At 43.3% G+C, this 21,176-nt stretch overlaps 3 protein-coding genes across 4 annotated transcripts in view; 2 read left to right on the top strand and 1 right to left on the bottom strand.

Moving 5' to 3' along the window:
• Positions 1–21,176, top strand: part of LOC308135371 (uncharacterized protein) — a 432,222-nt gene that overhangs the window by 360,255 nt on the left and 50,791 nt on the right. The gene's annotated exons all lie outside the window — the stretch shown is intronic.
• Positions 2,806–4,289, top strand: arl14 (ADP-ribosylation factor-like 14). Its single transcript, XM_080504000.1, has one exon. It carries the CDS (start codon positions 3,456–3,458, stop codon positions 4,056–4,058), a length of 603 nt encoding a protein of 200 aa, XP_080360126.1. The 5' UTR covers positions 2,806–3,455; the 3' UTR covers positions 4,059–4,289.
• Positions 8,307–13,869, bottom strand: LOC308135072 (zona pellucida sperm-binding protein 3-like; the record flags this gene model as incomplete). Its single annotated transcript, XM_080502945.1, has 8 exons — positions 8,307–8,413; positions 9,500–9,762; positions 10,893–10,978; positions 11,518–11,635; positions 11,707–11,884; positions 11,981–12,084; positions 13,261–13,376; positions 13,495–13,869. The coding sequence occupies 8 exons, from the start codon at positions 13,867–13,869 to the stop codon at positions 8,307–8,309; spliced, it is 1,347 nt and encodes a 448-aa protein (XP_080359071.1).

The following is a 21,176-nucleotide window of genomic DNA, read 5'->3' as shown; positions in this document are numbered from 1 at the left end:
GAGCGAGAGAGAGAGAGAGAGCAAGATGGAGAGAGAGAAAGATAGAGAGGGGGGAGGGAGAGAGAGAGATGGAGGGAGGGAGAAAGAGATGGAGGGAGAGAAAGAGAGAGATGGAGAGAAAGATGGAGGGAGAGAATGATAGACAGAGATGGAGAGAGAGAGATGGAGATGGAGAGACAGAAAGAACGATAGACAGAGAGAGAGAGATGGAGAGAGACAGAGAAAGAGAGAGAGAGATGGAGAGAGAGAGAGAGAGAGATGGAGACAGAGAGAGAGAGAGATGGAGAAATGGAGAGAGAGATGGAGACAGAGAGAGAGATGGAGAAAGAGAGAGAGAGATGGAGAGAGAGAGAGAGAGAGATGGAGAAAGAGAGAGAGAGATGGAGAGACAGAAAGAATGATAGACACAGAGAGAGAGACAGAGAAAGAGAGAGAGAGACAGAGAAAGAGAGAGAGAGATGGAGAGAGAGAGAGAGATGGAGAGAGAGAGAGAGAGATGGAGAGACAGAAAGAACGATAGACAGAGAGAGAGAGGGGAGAGAGAGAGAGAGAGAGAGATGGATGGAGAGAGAGAGAGAGAGAGAGAGAGAGAGAGAGAGAGAGAGAGAGAGCAGCTCTGCATCACGCAGCACAACGACGCATCGCTTAATAAGGAATTATTCGCACCACCTGTTTGTAAGCATCTCAAGGACAAATAGTAAAATAGACGTGGAGAGGTGGTCGGCTGCTGCTCGTGCCCCCCCCCCCCCCCCGCCTCCCCCCCAGAATGTTTCAAACACCTCTCCGGGAACGCGACTCACTCGACTTCTGATACGAGCGCGACGTGCGCGCAGAAAACACGTGGTCAGATACGGCCGGAGCGTTTCTGGGACGCGCGTTTGCGGGACCGTAAATAGCGCCGTTTCTTCAACTCCTGCGTCAGGCGCCACGCGCACGGGACACGCACACGTACGCAGTGTGTGGAATCGTTGTTCGGTGACGGTCCGCGGCAGCTGGAGGGGCTCGGAATAGCGCGAACATGAGCCCATTCCGCATGCCGGTGACCGGCGCTGCAACATGTCGGTGTCTCGTAACCTCAAACAAATCGAGTGCGTCACGGTGGAGCTTTACGGGAACGTTTCGCCCAGTTTCACGGTGAATTGGCGCCGTATATAGTCGACGAGTGCCTGAAGTGGGGGGGGGGGGGGAGTAGTTCTTATCCCGCAGAGCTTTGGAAACAAACCAAACTTTAAAGTCTTTTGGTGCATTTGTGCGCATATCTGCACGTCATGGGGCAGCACGGCTCGAAATCCTCCATTGAGGCGCGCGTTCTTTTCCAACGCGTCGGCGCGGGAGACCCGTTCCGCGGGACGGACGCGTTCGCCGCCCCGGCCTCGGTCGTGCACATCCAGAGGAGGGCGGCCGCCCGGGCGACCTGTACGCACTCCGCCGCTCGGACGCCGGGCAAGTCGACGAGCCACTCCTGGCCGCAGAGCCGCCGCCGCAGCGACGCCGGGGGTCTGGTGTACGTGGTGGATAACCCGACCGGGGGCGTGTGGGTGAAGCCCGGCGAGAAGTGGACCCGCTCTTGACAGCGTCGAAACAAATCCCGGAGTGGAAGGTTTGAATCATTTGAAAGGAGCGTCCTGAGACGGGGTGTCTCCTGCGCCCTCGACCCCCCCCCCCCCTTTTTTTGTGTTTCTCTGGGGCGGAAAACGCTTCTTGGATCGGGCTCGAGCGCCTCCGTGACGCGTCGACGCCGCCCGGAGCTCGTTGGGGGTTGAAAGGGTCATCACGACGCGCACAACTTGGCCGGACTGGTCGCTGAGACAAATCGGACTGCTTTGTTTAAGACGTCCATGTCTTCAGTGTCCGACTGGAAGTCCGAATTGAAAGAGGAGGTGAGACGGTCGTGCGCGCGCGCGCGCACGCCGGGCGTGTTTTCTTTTGGACGCTTGGCGCGGGATTGTTTGTTTCCTCAGACTGTGAGACACTGCGTCACGGCAAAGGAGAAGAAACACGCGAAACTGTTTTTTTTATTTCGTTGTATTGTGTCTTGAGGAAATGTGAGGGAAGGTTGAAAACTCGGCTTTTAAAGTGAAAACTAAACCACAAGCTGATTAACGTTCATTTATTTATCCTTCTCTTCTGCGTGACTCCGGCAAGGAGACGTCTTGCTGATAAATGTGTCTTAAAGCGTGATTATTTTCTATGTATGTAAGATGAAGGTAGATGGGATGTGATCAACCGGAAGTCTTGGATTAATGAGACGTAAAATGTGCGTAAAAAGTAACGGAAGTTCAGTGAATCTCTTTGTTTTTGTCTTTTTTGCGTGTAAAACCCCGATAATTTAACTGTTTCATTGCAAAGACTGTTTGCTGACTGTATGATTATTATTTATTTATTTATTTTGAACGACATCAAGACTCTGGAATTGTGAAAAATGTGTATTTCTTTCTTCCTTCTTCTTGATGACTGTGCAACTTGTTTCGCTATTTCAGACGCAAAGATCATTTTGAGCCTTTGAATGAATATTGAAAGTAAATAAGGTTGTCAAAATGGAACTTGACTCAGTGTATGTGTTCACACTTCATCCAAAAACTTAAAAAAAAGAGCAAAATCATATATTCTTCTGCCGGAAAATTGCCTTTTATATATGTCTATTTGTAATAAATAAAACAAAAAATGCTTTTGGAAGCATTGCCCATGGCGTTATATTATGACTATATGATATTTGGAAGCTAAATAATTGTTCCTCTTCACAAAATAGCCCTCAGAAGCAACGAGAGACGTTAGAAACACGGAGCAGGTTAAACCTGTGTTGAATTTTCAAGGTGCTTTGCTTCGTCTTAACTGAGTTCATCAGAACAACACTGATCCAAAAACGCAGAATCATAAACCGAATTATATAATCCCCACAATTTAATTATCATATTCATAGTCGGACCTTTTCAGCACTGCAGACTTCATCCAACATGTTTAGCAGGAAAACTGTGGTTTTAACAGACTGAGCCAGATTTCTTCTTATTGTCTGTATTTCCTCTGGCAGAGACACCAAAATGACAGTTTTTCTTTTATTCGCCATGATTTCAACTTTTTGTATCATTATCTTGATGTTTTTTAATAATTACTGACAAGTTGGTGGCCTTTTAAAACTCATTTACTTGCGCAGCCTCGTGCAGCAGAACAACCGCGACGCAGAGCGCCAAATAAATTCTCCCTCTGCGCGCCGGCTTGCAAATTGATAAGATAAGAACATGGATCTGCCGTGGCAATAAAAGTGTGGGAGAGCCTCGGGTGCAACCCTGACCCTTGGCGCGGCGCGTTATCAGCGCGCGCGTGACGCGCCGCGACGGTCAGACCCGGAGGTAATGGCTCATCCATTGAAACTTCAGGAAACGCGCTAAACAAACACGGTGGATGATGTGAACGAGCCACTGCGGCCGCCTGTCCCTCGTCTCTCCCCCCACGTCGAAATGGGCCACTTGTTATCCAAGCAGCCACAAGTACACGTCCTCCTCCTGGGTCTGGACAACGCCGGGAAATCCACGCTGCTCTACCGGCTGAAGCACAACGCCGCCGTCAGCACGGTGCCGACCATCGGCTTCAACGTGGAAATGCTGGAGGCCCGCAAGCACCGGAAGAGCATCGCCGTGACGCTGTGGGACGTCGGGGGTCAGAGTCGGATGCGGGAGCACTGGCCGAGCTTCCACGGCGACGCCGCGGCCGTGGTGTTCGTGGTGGACAGCGCCGACCCGGAGCGCATGGGCGAGGCGCGCCGGGAGCTGGAGGCCACGCTGCGCAGCGAGGCGCTCCGCGGCCGGCCGCTCGTCCTGCTGGCCAACAAGCAGGACGTGAGCGGCGCGCTGACCGCCACCGACCTCAAGGACAAGTTCGGCATGCGGCGGCTCTGCTCGGGCCGCGACTGGTTCGTCCAGCCGTGCTCCGCGTCCACCGGCTTCGGGCTGGAGGAGGCCTTCAGGCGCGTGGTGCAGCTCGTCAAACTGCCGTCGGACGCCGGAGGAGTCAAAGAGAACATCAAAGACAAGGTGCACCACATCAAAACCAGCAGGCATTGACTTTTTTTTATTTTTATTTTCTGGGAATTGATTATTTGTGGGACACAAACAACGGGAAATTGTTGGAAATATGAAATGCAGTGATCAGAAGTTTTGTTTTTCCAAGTTGCTATTCTTCTGCGAACTGGTAAAAAAAAAAAAAAGAAATGTGCAAGTATCTGTTTACTGGTTAGCAGCTTCAACAAGAACAATAAATCCAACCTGCAATATCACGAGTACAATTCGAGCAACAAGCCACAGGAGTGAAATCAGCCTGTAGTCTTTAGAACCCGCACGAGTAAATAATCCAGCGGATTTTATGATCTGATGAATCTTTATATCGATTTAAAACGCGACGTTAAGGAACATAAAATGTATAATGGGCGTTGAATCAGATGTCATGTTTTTTTTTTTTTTTTTTTAACCACACGAGAAGAAGAAAACACCAAACAGTATGGAAGCAGTTCCGGGTTTGACCTCCCCTCTCTCTCTCACTCTCTCTCCCTCTATCTATCCATGCTGAAGTGCCTTTGAGCAACACTGTGAATCTCCAGCTGCTTCCACAGCAGGAGTCATCGTGACAGTGTTGATATGGGAGTGGCACTGAGCTGATAACGTGCAATCAAACCCAACATCAGCGTGGTCACAATTATGGATCAGTTTGATTCCATGCGGAAAATATTTGCACTAAAACTATTATTATTATTATTATTATTTTCTGTCTGTCCAATTACGCATATGGAACAGGGTCTCAATGAAGTTCAATAAGTTTGACAGTCCTGTTTTAAGCAGTAACACGTTCTATTGTCTCCTATTTCGATCATTAAAACACGTTGAGATGAAAATCATGAACTTAAGAACAATTGACTTGTTCTTTTTTTCTTCTTCCTGTAATTACATTCGGTTCAATGATTAATACTGTAAATCCATAAAGACAAGGTGCCTTTTATTTATTTATTTTTTTAACTGACTTGGGACAGAAGTGCCAATAAATAACCCTGCAGACGCGAGGACAGCCGCCACTGTCATGTCGCTCGTCCTGTGTCCTCCACCCGTCCCTCCACCCGTCCCTCCCGCATCGTTTCCTCATACGTCGGTAGTCGTTTACAGGCGTCGTACGCCGGTAGCTGGACCCCGTGAAGCGGATCCAGCAGGCCGTCCGGGGTGCATCTGTCCATGAGCATCTCCTGGGACGCGGTCACGTCCGGCTGCGCGTTCAGCGGCGCCGCGCGCTGCCGGGCTCTCGCGCACAGCATCCTCTGGACAAAGTAGCCCACGGCGAAGAGGAGCAGCATGAGAAGGATCCCGGAGAGCTTCCGCGTCACCATGGCGATGTTGTAATACGTCATGGTGTCGTTCCTCCGCGCCGGGTTCGTCTTGCAGTAGCCCTGGACGCATCTGGAATCAACCGCCGCGCGCGCAAAGAGGCACGCGGTGAAGCAGCCCAGCACCACGCGTCTGCAGGAAAGCATGGCTGGTGACATAACGACCCAGCTGGAGGTCGTTAACTCCTTTCAAAACGACACTTGATCGCAGTCAGGCGTGGACGACGAGGAGACGCTGACGCAGGGCCATCGCCGGGCGCCCTACATGCGCGCGCACACGACGCGTAAAACAAGAGCTCCGAAGTGACAAGTCCAGATGTTCGCGGGGGGAAAAAAAAAAACAGTCTGCACCCAGAAGCAGGGAGTAATTCTGAAGCCCGGACGTGCACGTATCGTCTCATCGTCTAATAAATATGCAAAACAATATCGCGTCACGCCATTTTTGGAGCGCGACTGATTTATTATGCACTTAGCGGATGCATCGATTGAATCCCGCAAGTCGTAAACGCCGTCTCACTCACAGAGAGGCGATTCATTGGCCGTGGAAGTAAACAGGCGCCTAAGAGATCGACTTGCTTCGTCGAAACACTCAAGAATGACCTTAAGATTTTCTCACGTGACCCAGAGTGGCGGCGTTCAGGGACGCACGCTGGATGAAGCGCGTGTCCGAGGTCAGGAACATCAGTTGCCCCTCTTTATCTGTTGCTATCTCATTTGTCTATTATGTCTCACATAAGCTTTAAAAAAAAATGTAGGATGTGAAAAAGAAAAACGGCAATAATAAAGTTTATTTCAGAAACAAAAAATGCTTATTTAAAGACGGGGGTGTACCATCAAACAAATTAGTCATTGCAATTCACACATTTTAACTGCAACAGCAGCAACAAGCTTTACAACAAACATACTGACAAAAAAATAGCAGGAATAAATGAACAACCAAAAAAATAAAACCAGAACAAGAATAAATCAGTGCAGCAGATTTGTTAGTTGTGATATTTCGTTTGAAATGAAAATTATATAAGTGACAGTTTAAATATTGAATATATCAGCGTGGATATTGATCACCGATGTGCATTTCTCATTTGTAGTTAACCTTAACTACACCAACGTGACTGGTGTTGTTTTGGGGGAATTGTTACGCAATATTCGTTGGACGCACCGTCCCGTGACGTCACTGGCCTGCGACACTCGGAACGATTGACAGCGACACAGAAGAATTTTTCTCAGTGGGGAGGACAAACTGCAGAAGAATAAATATCGAAGGACAATCAAAGGATAAAGGTAAGACTTTTTTAAGTTATGTGGGCCAGTTATGAGGTTTAACGCGGAGTCTTTACCACATTGTATTTGTCCTGCTAGCTAGCTAACTAGCTAGCTGACAGGTAATAGTGAAACATGGCGAGTGAAAAAGGAACTAAGTTCAGTGTCGGTCCTCCAGCAGTCTAAACACACAGCAGCTTCACTAGAAAATGGTCCAGTGCGTCCTGAAGCAGCAATAACTACGTTTTGTTTATTTATCCTGTGGCCGCCATCTTGGATGGGTCTCGACCCGGAGTGCATTTATTTCCACTGACGGAAGTTGTAGTACGACGACAATAATCACAATTCCCCGATATCTTCACACATTAAACATGAGCTTTCATGCAGACATACTTTGCATTATGCTCTTTAACAAATAGACATATTATGGCATATTAAATGTATAAAGAAAGAAACGGATTGTTTATTTGGATTTGTTTCTCCCTCTTCCTCTCAAACCAAACCATTTGTGTCAGTTGAAAGAATTTACTCATTTGTTTACCATTTCTTTACAAAATGTGTGCCACCGCTGGAGCAAAACAAGGTGTGTGACCCGTGCGGGGACTGTTACGACCAGTAAATAATAGACATTGGGAATCGTTCAATTTCGCCAACAGACCTTCATAAACAAAATGTATGTCTCCCAATTATTCATTCACAAATACATCCAATTAGCAAACATGTAACACAAAGATTTTAATTGTGTGTCCATGAAGGAGTTTCTTTGAGGAAAAAGGCTGCTGATCATGGAACGACAAGGCGAGACTGAGCTTTCCAAGATGGCGGATGCGGTGGAGGTATGGCAGTGTTGCTAAGCAACGCAGGACACGTTTGTAATGATGGGAGCGCAAGTAGACGTGGAGAAACACGTGAAACACTCGATCCAGACTAGGAAAAGCGGAATATTGCGGCGGTTGGACGCCCGACAGCACCGAGACAGAAATACGTCAAATGTTCCCGTCGGCTGGATCGTTTTCCCCACTTTCCATTTGTAGCACTAGCTCTTAGCGGGTCAAGTCAGGTCGTCTCCTAAAAGGCTGCTTTTCCTCGGCTCGCGTCCATTTAGGCCGATCTGCAAAGTGCCGCGTGTCAGGGATTTCTCCAGGTTTCGGCGTCACTTCAGATACTTCAAGATCATTTTTCTGGCTCAACTCATTGGACCCAAAACGTTTTCCCTATAATCCAATAAGGAGCCATGAGCTGCCATTTCCTGTCATATGCCACAGAATATGACAGGACAACATTTTGTACTTCATGATAATCAATAAGGCGACTACTGTGGGCTGCGGCCAGTAATGGAAGGAAGTGCTCCCTGAGAGCACGTCTGCGGGCTGCAGAGCCGCCCCGATCGGGGTCGATTCCGCTGCAGAAACGGTCAGATTGATGCATTGTGGGTCATTTTTTGCTTCCACTTATCGGGTCTAAAGCTCCGTACTAATTACATTTCCCGCTGAAGCCGTATCGGGTTCATGAAATCCCGGGGTGTGTTGTTCAACGTGGACATCGGAGACAAAAAACGACAAACGAGATGGGAGAGTAAAAATATTTACTGCAAAAATGTTTTGAAAAAAACTCCCCTCCCCAAAAGGAAATCTCGTTTCCCATTTTCAATCAAGATTTTTTCAAAAGCCGACGTCTTTGGCTTTCACGCGCTTTTCCTTTTTGCCGTCGTCGTCGCCTTGTGGCCCGAGAGAGTGGAGCCGAACGTCCTGGATGGAAGCACGATGATGGGAGGCAGCTCGACGGTCCTCTCTGGACAAGACGAAGCACATTTGGACAATTTGAGTTTCGCTTTCAAACAGTTTATTTTTGTGTGTGTTTTAATTTAATTGGCTCAATATCACTTAAAGCTACATTCATTTGTTTTTAAACAGTGTGTCTGTGGCACAACTACATCAGTTATATTACTGTTTTATTGCTATTGTTATATCATTGCTACCATTATTAGTAGTACTATACACGATTATACACTATTGCACATTGTTATTATCTGTATTATTATTATTATTATATAATGCCTACTTCTAATGGCTCTGCCACTGCACCTTACTATTTATTTATCTTGCTTTTATCTCCTGCTGATTTCTAAGTGCCCATGTTCCGTTCTGTGTTTTACTTTATGTCTTATACCCAGATATTTTTATTTTTTACCTTTATTCTATTGTATTTTATAATATTCGTATGTACCAGATTGCGGCAACAAAACAATTTCCCTTCGGGGATGAATACAGTAATTATCTATCTCTCTAGCTATCTAACCTCGGACCATTAATTCCATGCAAGTTCCAGAAACTGTAGTTTTGTTTGTTTGTTTTTTGGACCGAACAACATTTAATCATTTGATTTCTCATCGATCAACAGTGGATCTGCTCATCAGGTCTTTATTGTCACAATGTGGAGCGATAAATACTAGTGACGACCAGATGAAGCTTCACGAACCACCGTCTTTATTCTCTGAAGCCACTAGATGGCACTGTCTGTCCAACAAACGCATCATTGCCAGTCTTTCAGACTATCTGCAAACCGAGAGCGCCATCTGGTGGAGTCAGGAAATACAGAAAGTGGTTCATGAAGCTGTATTAGAGCTTCATTTGGCCATCACTAATAAATACATACTGTAAAATATCTCATTGTGTGACGTTAAAAACATTTTAATGCCGTCAGTTATCGCTACGGAAGATTAAGTAAACTGCTTCGTAACTTAGCGAGTGGCGAATAAATCGAGCGACAACGAACCGACGATGAAATTAGTTGCCAACACCTTTAATAATCACATTTTAATCGATCCGTCGTCGCAGCCGTAGCCTCTCGTCCAATCGGGTTCTGAGTTTAACTCACCAGTCCTGCGATTCGCTCCTCTCTTTGCCACTTTCGGAGGCGACGTCTCCTCCGGCTTGCCGCCTTGAGGACGTCCCGGGCGGAAGCGGACGTACGTGGCCGGAGGGTTCTGGGGTCCGAGTTGGACCGGTCGGACCGAGGTCCTGGTCGGCCTCGGCGCCGCCGCCGCCGGCGTCGTAGCTTCTGCCGTCGGACGCTTCTCCGGCGGCTGGGAAAGGTGGCAGCTACTGCAGACGTCGTCGCTTCCGTCCACCGACCGCCAGCTGGGAAACCAGAATTCAACATTTAGCGCAAAAAACAAAAACCTGAGGTCGGTAGGAAATTCCACGGAGGCCTAGTCCAGACCTACGCTGGATTATTCCAATAAAACAGGATTTTTTGTTTTGTTTATTGTTCGTGGTGGGGGATTACTTTGTTCTGCGATGACATTAAAATAAGAGCATTTTCTGGGATAATGAAAATTCCAGCCAAGACTTTGAAATTATGTTGAATTGTACATGAATTACACCAAGAACACGACATGGCCAATTGAAATACTTGTGACTTTACCAAGACTTAGACTTTCTTTATTGTCATTGCACAGTACATCACAGTGAGGAACTGGCAACGAAATGTCGTTGCTTAGCAACCGGTAAAAAAGGCATTAAAAAAAACGTATTTAAATATATTTTAAAAAGTAGTGCAAACATCAAACAGTTAAAATAAGGTGCATATGAACGATAAATAAAAGAGCAATTAAAATACTTTTTTTTTTTTTTTTTAGAAACCCCTGAAAGATGATCAATATATATAAAAATAATCACAAAAATTGAGACCATGCCAATATTTTACTTTTGACAATGAGGGGGAAATATTCCTGAATGAGTTCTATGATCTTGTCAGGATCTGGACTTAATCCCAGTTCTAATCTCAGATTGAAAAATTTTAATCAATGCCTTGTTCTCCAATATGAAATTCACTTCTGAGTTTGAGGAACAAAGTAATTGCAGTTCCTAACTTGTCCACTTGGGTCAGTGTTTGGGTGAGTTTTTTTCTTTTTTTTAACTATTTGAGAAGTGATTTATTATTTTTTAAACATGTACAATCATGTTCACACTCCATCTACCCACATACACATCCATATATAAACCTGTTATTTAAAGTTAGATTTTATGAAAACATTTATAATCCATATTCAGGTATAAACACTAAATATCAAATCATCATGTCTAATTAAAAGAGGTGAAATAATCAGCAGTAGGTCATGAACTTATTCTCAAAGTGGCATTAAATCAAAGCTGTAGTTTCACTTTCAGGAAACGAGCTGTAGAAATCTTAAGACGGTTTCTGTAAACAGAGCTCGACATGTTTTTAATTCTAAAATGATTAAAATACTGAATTGTTCAGCTCGTACCTGTCGTCAATAAAAGAGCAGGCCCTGGTTTCAGCGCCGACGGCCTGCGTTGATGGAACGGCCTTCAGCTGGCAGGTTATAAAGACCTGGATCGGAAAGAAGACGTTTCATCTCATGACCCGAATAATCAAACTGGGAACGAAAACGCATCTTTAGAGTCCATATATTCAGTCTGTACGTTTCAGATTAGATTTACATGAGCCAAACTGATGTTCTCACACCAGGAACCTGCTTCACCGCTTCAGAAGCGTGAAAACCGGGTTATTTTTTTAGAACACGGGTCCCAGAGTGGGTGTGTTAGGCAGGTCACAGCGCCCCTAAAGGCCTGGCATGTGTACTACATGCCCCGAAGCCTCGTGTGGACAGAATTTTTTATGGAAACTGAGGAGAAAAGATAATTTTTCTCGTCGTGTGGAGGCTTTTCTGTCTGCAGGGGAATGTAAAGCTATTTTAATCATCATCTACACATTAAAAAAAAAACATTTATATAAACGTAACATTGCAAGAAAAAGCCGAGAGTCCAAAAGCACGTCGGTGGACATCCAAAAACAAGATGAAGCTCCGATATGGACTCACGTGATCACGAGGTTGTAAGATGTGAACAATTTCAAAAGGGAGTCAGAACCTGATTGCCGGGCTCGCCGTAGAACCTGAAGGCGTCCAGCTTGAACCGCAGCTTGGAGTCTTCGGCTCTCGGCAAGAAACGCGAGTTGGAGTTGGTGACGTCGGCGTCCGTGAGACACCTGTGGAGCAAACGGTCCGTCTCGCCAGGTTGTTTTGTTGTTGTATTTGTCTGATCCGACGTGAAGCTCACCCGTGATTCTCAACGAGGTCGTGTCGTATCGCCGACTCGGCGTGGGGGGTTGCCGTGGCGACGCAGTGGTCCACGTACACTCGCACGGGCACGTGGCGAACGGCGGCGGCGGAAACCTGGAGGTGCACGGGGTCGCCCAGGAAATACGTGGACGATCTCCTCTCGTGCTGCCAATCGTCTGCACAATAGAGGGGAAATCATCCGACCACCGAAAACGAATAAAAAAAAACAAATCGGCCTCAAAGGATGAACTTTTTAAAAAAAAACAACGCACCGGACATGAGAAGCAGGTTGAAGTCGATCTGATCGTCTGCTGAAATGGTGGCGACAGAGTCGATCCAGGTGGGCTGCAGGGGAAACGCATCCACGGAATACTTCCTGTAAACAGACAACAAAACAACAACAACAACAAACGAAACATATCATGGACACATTTCCTCTAAACTGATCAAGTTGCTTTGAGATACAATTTCATTAAAATTCCACTTTAAAAGGATTCCGATCCAAGAATTCAGGCTGTTTTTTCCTCAAATCGTCTCAAACTTGTTAATTTAAAAAAAAAGTCTGGTTGGTCTGAGTTGCAGATTCCAGCTGTGGTCTGAGACTCCAGGTGTTTCATACAGTCTCAGGTCACATGGAAAACACGGAGGTGGAGTTTTATGTGTTAAAAGTCGAGCAGAAAGATTCCGTCTGTTCAAAAAGAGTTAATTTTCTGTAAAGAGCAAAGTGTTTTGAAGAGTCAAATAACGACGGTAAAAGTAAAAATCTGCTTTAAAGTGTTCACGTACATATTTACTGCAGATGTCTGCTTAAGAACCAGCTTTATATTTTTATATTGCTGATGTTTATTCACGATTAGTCTTATAAAGCATAAAGTTAAATATTATGGGACAAAACTGCAGATGATGCAAGTCTATGGAAGTAAAACTGTGCCATCAGATTCTGAATTCAAATTTCTAACTGAATTTTTTTACCATCGAAATCAGACTTTGAATTTTAAAAGCTGTTTAATTTCAAGTGCGTATCTTTTTTTTGCTTCTGATTTTTTTCCAACATCTAAAAATATTCAGTGTGAAAAAAAAAATTCAGCTGCAAAAAAAAAAAACAAAATTCAGCCGCGAAGAAAAACAAAATTCAGCCGCGAAGAAAAACAAAATTCCGCCGCAAAAAACACAAAATTCCGCCGCAAAAAACACAAAATTCCGCCGCAAAAACCACAAAATTCCGCCGCAAAAAGCACAAAATTCAGGCGCAAAAAAAAGATAATTCAGCTGCAAAACAGTCAGAATATCTGCGCCATCAGGACGATACAATCGCTACCCGTCTCATTCAAGTCTGATTTCGATGGTAAAAAAAAATGCAGAGTTAGAAATTCGAATTCAGAATCTGATGGCACAGTTTTACTTCCATACAAGTCTGAATCCCTGACTCGAGGAAAATCCATACAGTAAATCGCCATCATTCATTTAACACTAAGTTTTATAGCATAGCAAGTTTTATCCATCGAAAATAAACAGGCCCTGTTCCATCCAGCAGGGGGCGCAGTTCTCTCACCGGTCATAGTGACACTCCACTGGGATGCTGGCTCCTTCCAGCCTCAGCAGACCTTCAGAGTCTGCCTCAGGAGAAAACACCAGAACTGTGGAATAGATGATTTTCTCCTCCGTCGACTGAAAACCAGAACAATCTGTTTTAGCGTCTCGATTCTGTATTAAGTTTTAATACAGCACAACTTTACGCAGAGCCAGAGAGGATTTAAGAAATAAACAATTAAATAAAGTCACTTACTGAAAGTTGAATCCCACAATCCATTAAATTGGCCCGGAGGACGAAGTGCGCCTCTCCCGCCGGCGCCGCCCCGCATCCGGCCTCCCGCAGCGGGCCGGGGCCGAGCCGCAGCTCCCCGCCGGTCACCCGGAGCCCGCGGGCGAACAGGTCGGCCTGCACCGCCACCTCCAGGGAGTCCGGGAGGCAGCGCACCGACACGGGCCGGGGGGAGGGAGGCTCGACCCGCTGAGGGACCGGAGGAGGAGGGGGCGGCCGCCGGGGGTCCCGCCGCAGCCCGGCCCGGGTGCGCGCGTCGGCCTGGCCTCGCGTGAGCGCGGAGACTGAAAGCAGGAGGAACACCCAGCAGGACAAGGAAGGTCGCAGGTTGCGGTCCATCGTTGGTTCTGGAAGGAGCGACGGACGACCTGCGACTGGAGGGAAGCGTCTCCACACGTGCGGCTCATTAACCCGCAGCCGAGCGCGCGCTCTCAGGTGCGCGCGCTCGGCTGATTGGCTGCAGGTAAAAGCTGCAGGTTGTCATAGCGTCGGTAGGTCACCTGAACCGTGGAGAGTAAATAAATAGATAAATAAATAAAACACCTTTCAATAATCCAGCAGACAAACAAACTTACCGACAGTTTGAATTTTTTTTTATTCTGTTAAAATTAACCTAAATAAGCTGGTGGAAGTTGATTGGTCTGATATGAAGGGATTAATTCATAATAAACTCATGTGTTTAGATAAGAATGTTTAGATTATATGCTTCTGTTCAATTCTTACAGTTAATGGAATATAGTTCCCAAACGGATTTAAAAAATACAACTATAATAATGGTATTTAACCTTAACTTTAAATTATTTGGAGTCTGGTTAATGTTTATTTGTATTTTTTTTTTTACAAATAGTGATTGTCATTTGTCTGGAGGTTTGCACAACTACATTTCAGATTTTAGTTTTTTCTTTTCTTTCTTATTTGTGTGTTTTTTTTAATTATTATTCGTATTTCTCCTAAATCTCAGTAGCTGCAACAACAATCCCTCTGGAGGAAATCCAAACGCCCACAAAAAAGAAAACGTGAGCCCGTTTGACAGTATTGAGGCTATGAATCCAGATTCCACTAGGTGGCGCTGTTGCAGCATAAATGAATCCCGTCGCCTGAACGAGTTTCTTGATTTTAAAGAGCCTCAGATGGTTCAACTGGATCCTCGTGGATAAATCAGCTGTACGCCCGGATATGAAATAGCTGTTTGGAATTAAAACGTCTGGGCCGCAAATAAAATGTATTTATCTATAAAAAATAGAATTTCTGCAAACCTGAATGTTTGGAACAACTTGCACGAGACATTTCAAGGAAGTTAAATTGGTTTGATTGGATTTTTTGGTTTGTGTGAAGTCGTTTACATCACGTGTCCTTCGTACTGTTGATTTAATGTCACATCGGGTCATTAAATCAATTAATATTTACATTTAAAGTTAGAATTACCGAGGGTTTGATTATACTGGAGAGACGAAACACTTGAAAATCTCTGAAAATCAACAAAAACCTGAAAAATTGAATATCTGCCTGCTTCTTTTACATACAAATGATTACAAATAGATTAGATACACTAAAACTAATGGAAAAAAAGTGTTATTTTAAGGTTTTAATGAAAATGTATTGCAGCAATCGGAACGATTGACATCAAACGTGGCAACATTTGGCCCCGAAACGGAACCGGAGCCAAATCTGGGGCCAGTTTCTGCCACAGAAAGTAGCTTAAAAAGTGGGCGGGGCTTAGAGCTCCGTTTTGAGGCCGTGTCGTAAATCGCTGACCAATCAGCTCCTCAGACTCCCGTCGTAAGTAACCGTGGCAACGGGGCTTTAAAAAGTCCGAATTTTATTTTTTGCCAACCGTCCGGAAGCGAAACGCTCAAACTTTTTAATTAAAAAAAAAATAAATGTTACATTACAAATATAAAGCATTAAATTAAACCGCCGTTCAAGCAACTGGTGACAGAATCTTTTTGGAATTTCGAGATTTTCTGTGTTTGATTGAATCAGTTTAGGTTCCGATTTCACCAGATTCTGAGTTTTCTTGTAAAATCTTGCAGGATTTTACATTTTGACCGGCGGAACATCAGAAATACAATAAATAAGATCACATTGCATGAAATTGAAGATTTTTTTTAATTTATATGAATTTTTTTTATTTATTTCATTCATTTAAAACGACGCAACAACAGCATTTCATATGAATGAAAAGGAGCAGAAAGAAGTAAAACTTATAATCAACACTAAATCCTTTACAGTCCAGTTCATTCACATGCAGCCGTTTTTTTTTCTCCAAAACATCAAACACAAAATAAATCAATAAGGTTGATCTGCGACTCCGCAGTGTCGTATTTCTGTAACATTGATCATTTAACAAGTTTTAGTTTTACAATGAAGACCGACTCCTTCCATTGAGATGCATTTTTCCTTTACGGCCGATTTAAACCTTGGTTTTGTAAAAAAAAAAAACTCAGTTCTTTTCAGTTCATATCTCATTTTTCTCTTGGGAGAATCTGTTTTGCAATTTGTTCGCTAAAATTTCCAGATGAGCTTTAAGCCAGATGAGCTTTTTTTCCCTACGCTATTAGTTAGAACAGCGTCAAAATGATGTAACTGACTGCGTTTTGCCAGACGATCTTCCTCTTTGTGCCGAAGCGACGGCAATCTGAAACTGAAACTGAAAGCGGCCTTCTGCTTCCCGCGCCGCCGGAGAGGCGATTTTAACTCGACGACGTTTCCTGGATGTGGAAACGCGAGGGGAGTGGAAAAATTTGGTTCCCAGTGTCGTGATACCGAGAAAGAAATCAAATAAAAAAATGGCGTCGAGCAAACTCTACGCTGCAACTTGTTTTGCAGTGTGTGACTGTGACGGCCAAAATCCTCTTTTAATGACCACGTCTGGTGCGACTGTCACGTCCCGTCTCAAAGCTCTTTGTGTTTATGACTGGTGGGCGTCAAATACATTCACTTTGATTTAATGAGCGACAAATACAACATTTCACTGCTTTTTTAAAGCAATAACTCCACATCAGGAGACTGAGGAAAGACAAAAATTAACAAAAAAAACTTGCTTTTCGCAGGAAGAAACCTGCAGAACCAGACCCAGAGAGGGAGGGTCTGGTTAGCGGAGGGAAACAGGGTCACCGGGGGCCACGAATATATATAAATAAATCATCTCCCACCATGGAAACGTTTGATTCCTGGGTCATACTGGCACGGAAACACTCTTATCGTGACGGAGGCGTATTGCAGTCATGTGAAAAAATACAAATTTACTCTGTTTTATTGAATTAATGAGATAATTATCTCAGAATTATGAGGAAAAATTAACTTTTAGGCTTAATGAGATAATAGTTTTATGACAAAAATAAAAATCGGTTCTGTTTTTCTCTAGGAATTTATCTATCTATCTATCCATCCATCTATCTTTCTTTCTGCGGCAAACAATGAACAAAAGCAAAGCAGTTTTCATGCAGGAAAATAAAGTTTATTTCATAATTCTCAGACTCAAAATAAATTGTGTCACAATAAATAGTTAAAAAAATAAATAGTGAAGAATAAAATACATAAATAAATAAACGTATATTTAAAAAAAAAAGTACCTTTACACACCATTTTGATGTAAAACACTTTTGGATTTAAAGATAATAAATATGTAAAAAAAAAAAAAGAAAGAAAGAAAGAAGAAGAAGTAAAAAAAATAGACCTAAAAATGTTTTAGGTTGAGATGTTCGGAGGTTTTCTGTCGCGGTCGTGGTTTTTTAGTTCCAGCCTCTTTTATTTTCCCGCCCGTCCGTCACTTCCTGTGTTCTCCGGAGGTGATGTAGCTCAGCGCCCTGTTGATGGTGACGGCGCGGACCTGGAAGCCCCTCAGCACTTTGCACAGACTCAGCCTCTCGTCGTAGCTGCTCGCCAGGCCGTCGGCCACCTGGGGGGGGGGAACAGGGTCACCGTGGGCAACGACTATATAAACACATCAACTCCCACCATGGAAACGTTTGACTCCTGGGTCATACTGTCACGGAAACACTCTTATCGTGACGGAGGCGTATTGGATTCACGTGAAAAAATTTAAATTGACTCTGTTTTTTTGAATTAATGAGATAATTTTCTCAGAATTATGAGAAAAAATGTACTTTTAGGCTTAATGAGATAATAGTTTTATGAAAAAAATTTTAATCGGTTCTGTTTTTTTGAATTTATGAGATAATTATCTCAGAATTATGAGAAAAGAATAAATAAATTAGGCCGTTTTTATAAATTAATGAGATCATTATCTCAAATTATGAGAAAATGAGATAATAGTTTCATGAACATTTTTTAAATCGGTTCTGTTTTTCTGAATTTATGAGATATCTCATAATTATGAGGAAAGAATAAATAAAATGGGCTGTTTTTCTGAATTTATGAGATATCTATCTCTGAATTTTGAGATTAAAAAAATCGGTTCTGTTTTTCTGAATGTCTGAGTTAATTATCTCAGAATTGTGAGATAATTTTCTCCTAAATTTAGAAAGACAGAAAACAGAACATCTCACAACATCATCTCTGAGATAATGAGATAATTATCTCACAATTAAGAGATAAATATCTCATAAATTCAGAAAAACAGAACCCCTTGGAACAAAACATAACATCTTATATCATCTCACAATTATGAGATAATTTTCTCATAATTGTGAGATGATGAGATAATTTTCAAAATTCAGCAAAAAAACAGAACCTCTCAGAACAAAACATAGCACCTCATAACATCTCATAATAATGACAGAATCAGCATTAATTAAAAAAAAACATTTTAAATTGTTCATGTGAGTGCAGTATGCTTCCACATATATATATATATATATATATATATATATATATCAAATATTTGATCACATTTCTGAATAAATTCATAAACAACACTGATAATTACCTTTGTTGAGGAAACGTCCAGCGGAAGAAACCAGCAATTCTGTTGGGAGCAGAAAAAAAAGCCAAGCATCTTAATTTCCCAACGGCGACACGAAGCCAGAGAAACAACGTTAAACATTCATTCTGCAGAAATAACTAAATGTATATTTATTTCTCGCATAACTACACCAAATGTGTTTAAATCCAAACGCGTGCAGGAGAATACGAGAATCACGAAATGGAAAGTCGTCCTGGGAGCAGTTAAAGTGCACATTGTGCGTGAAACCAATAGATTAAAGTGAGGCGTGCTTTAGAAATGTGACGTACCGTCATGAACTCCCTGAGACTCGTCAGAACCGTAGAATCCAACAGGAGTTCGGGGTCCGGCTGAGCCGAGAGGAACCGGTGGTAGTACTGGAGATCTTTTCCTATTTCTCTCAAGCACAAGTCCTGGAATGGAAACAAAACAACAGTTTTCAGGTCACGACTGAGACATTACATTTTTTTTAAATAATTTAAAATTAAAGGTCAAACTCTTAAGAATTCAAGTATTTTTTTGTTGAGTAAAACTCACCTGATCGAATGTGGGTTTACTGCCTCCAGAGCATCTTGATTCCTGTGAGAAAGAGACATTAATGATATTTATGTTAGTATATAAACACATATTATTATTAGTAGTAGTGGTATTTTTATTATTATTATTATTATTATTAAAGGATAGGCAAATAAAGTACCCATGCCTGTACCCATTTTGGTGACTATATAGATATGTATACTATATATACTATATAAATATAAAAGACAAAATTCAACTTGAAACTGCAACCAAAACAGCTATATATTATTATTGTTATTATTATTATTATTATTATTATTATTATTACATACACCTGCCACGATGGCCTTTGAAGTTAAACTTTAAAGTCTTTCATGTTTGTTTTTTGTGCGAGACAAAGAAAAACAGCTGCAGGAGATGCTTTTACTGCATTTTGCACTAGAAGGTTAACCAAAACAACTATGTATTATTATTATCATTATTATTATTATTACATACGCCTATATAAGGCAAATATCTAAGTCGTACCTCAAAAGGAACATGAAGGAATAGAAAGTCAAATAGTGAATTTATCGCTTTGATCTTTGTAGGAGAATTATTAGCCTTTCATCTTAAACTATATTTCTATTATTTATCAATAAAGAGCTCGTTTTCAGGAGCCAATGTTTCATGACGAGTCGTGGTTTGGGTTGTGATAGTCAAGAGGGTGTGTGTGTGTGTGTGTGTGTGTGTGTGTGTGTGTGTGTGTGTGTGTGTGTGTTTACCATCGGTGCACACACCGCTGCGGTGCTGCTCTCCATGTTCAGCTCCACGTTCTCCTTCCAGCAGTCGATTCCTCTGAACAGGTTTCTCTGTGACCAGAAATTTATAAATTTTTTCTCTCTTCAATGATCAAAGTAAAACAACCCGAATATAGCGAGTTTTTCTTCTGCTTCTCTGGTTTCAGGCCCGACCTGTTCCAGCGTGGCGGTGATGTTGTGCAGGAGAGTCCGGGCCGACGGGACGCAGGACGGATCCACCGACGGTCCGCCGGCCGTCACAGGTAGAGTCCGACCGGGCCGACAGGTGAGCAGCAGCAGCAGCAGCAGCACAGCAGGAGCACGAGTCACGTCTGGAACGCAAATAGAGCCGTTAATCAACGTCTTCACGTCCCATTCCAACACGGCGTCCCGGCGTCTGGTACTCACAGAGCTGGAGGAGAGGCATGTCGGTAGAGTCTGTCGCTTCAGGTCCTTCCAGAGTGTCTGTCTGGGTTCGGTCATCCTTTAGGGTTTTATAGCCAGACCCGGCGGAGGCAGGGGTTTCCCTGCTGCCGTACGGCGAAGGGTCAACACCTAACCCTACATTGAAAGCGCTCCGTCAAGATTGTGTAATTTCCTTTTTTCTCTCTCTCTCTCTCTCTCTCTGTGAGTGAAACTAGAATGAACGCCAGTGTTGTTTATGTCCAAAGTGAAAGAATGACGTGACATGGTGGAACTGCAGGGATCCCACGGCGACATCTTCTCGGTTTTGACCACATCCAGTTGGTTACGGCTACGCTGCTCCTTTTTAATCTGTATCTACGTCACAGTGTGTAGAGGTATCTTAGAATAGAGGTATCTTATATACAATGACTATCAAGAACTCTAAGGGCCAAAAGTATTTCCAGTAGAAAGTAATAATAAGTTAAAAAAAAATTAAATAGGACTAAAATAAAAAAAAAGATAAAAATCACAGACTATAATAAAGTATAATAAGTTCTAAGGGGAGCAAAATATACAGTAGGATGAAGTACAAGGAAATTAAACTATGATGGGGGACGGCAAAGTGTAGAATAAAAGTACAATAAACATACTATAGTAAAAAAAATAATACCAGTGTTGGCAGTGCAGGTTTAGTCCTAAAGTACAAGTGGTCAATTAAGTGACGTAGATAAAATGACGTAGATTCAGGGGTTATTGCACATAGTTTTTGCAGGTTATTGCATGTTACTTTACAGTCTTGTTGTCCAGTCTGACAGCAGTGGGGATGAAGGACTTGCTCCGTCTTGCACTGAGGGTGTCTCAGTCTGCCACTGAGAGCTCCTCAGGACGAGGCTCGCATTTTAGTTCCTCGGCCTCAAACGCACAAGTTTCACTTTAAAGAGGCTTCGACCGGTAAAACGCTGCCACGGTGGCCTTTGAAGTCAACCTTTAAAGTCTTTCATGTTTGTTCTTCGTGCGACACAAAGAAAAACAGCTGC

This window comes from Blennius ocellaris (assembly GCF_963422515.1).
Source record: "Blennius ocellaris genome assembly, chromosome: 10".
NCBI classification, from domain to species: domain Eukaryota; kingdom Metazoa; phylum Chordata; class Actinopteri; order Blenniiformes; family Blenniidae; genus Blennius; species Blennius ocellaris.
Note: the sequence above shows the minus strand (reverse complement) of the source record. Positions and strands in the feature narration are given on the sequence as shown.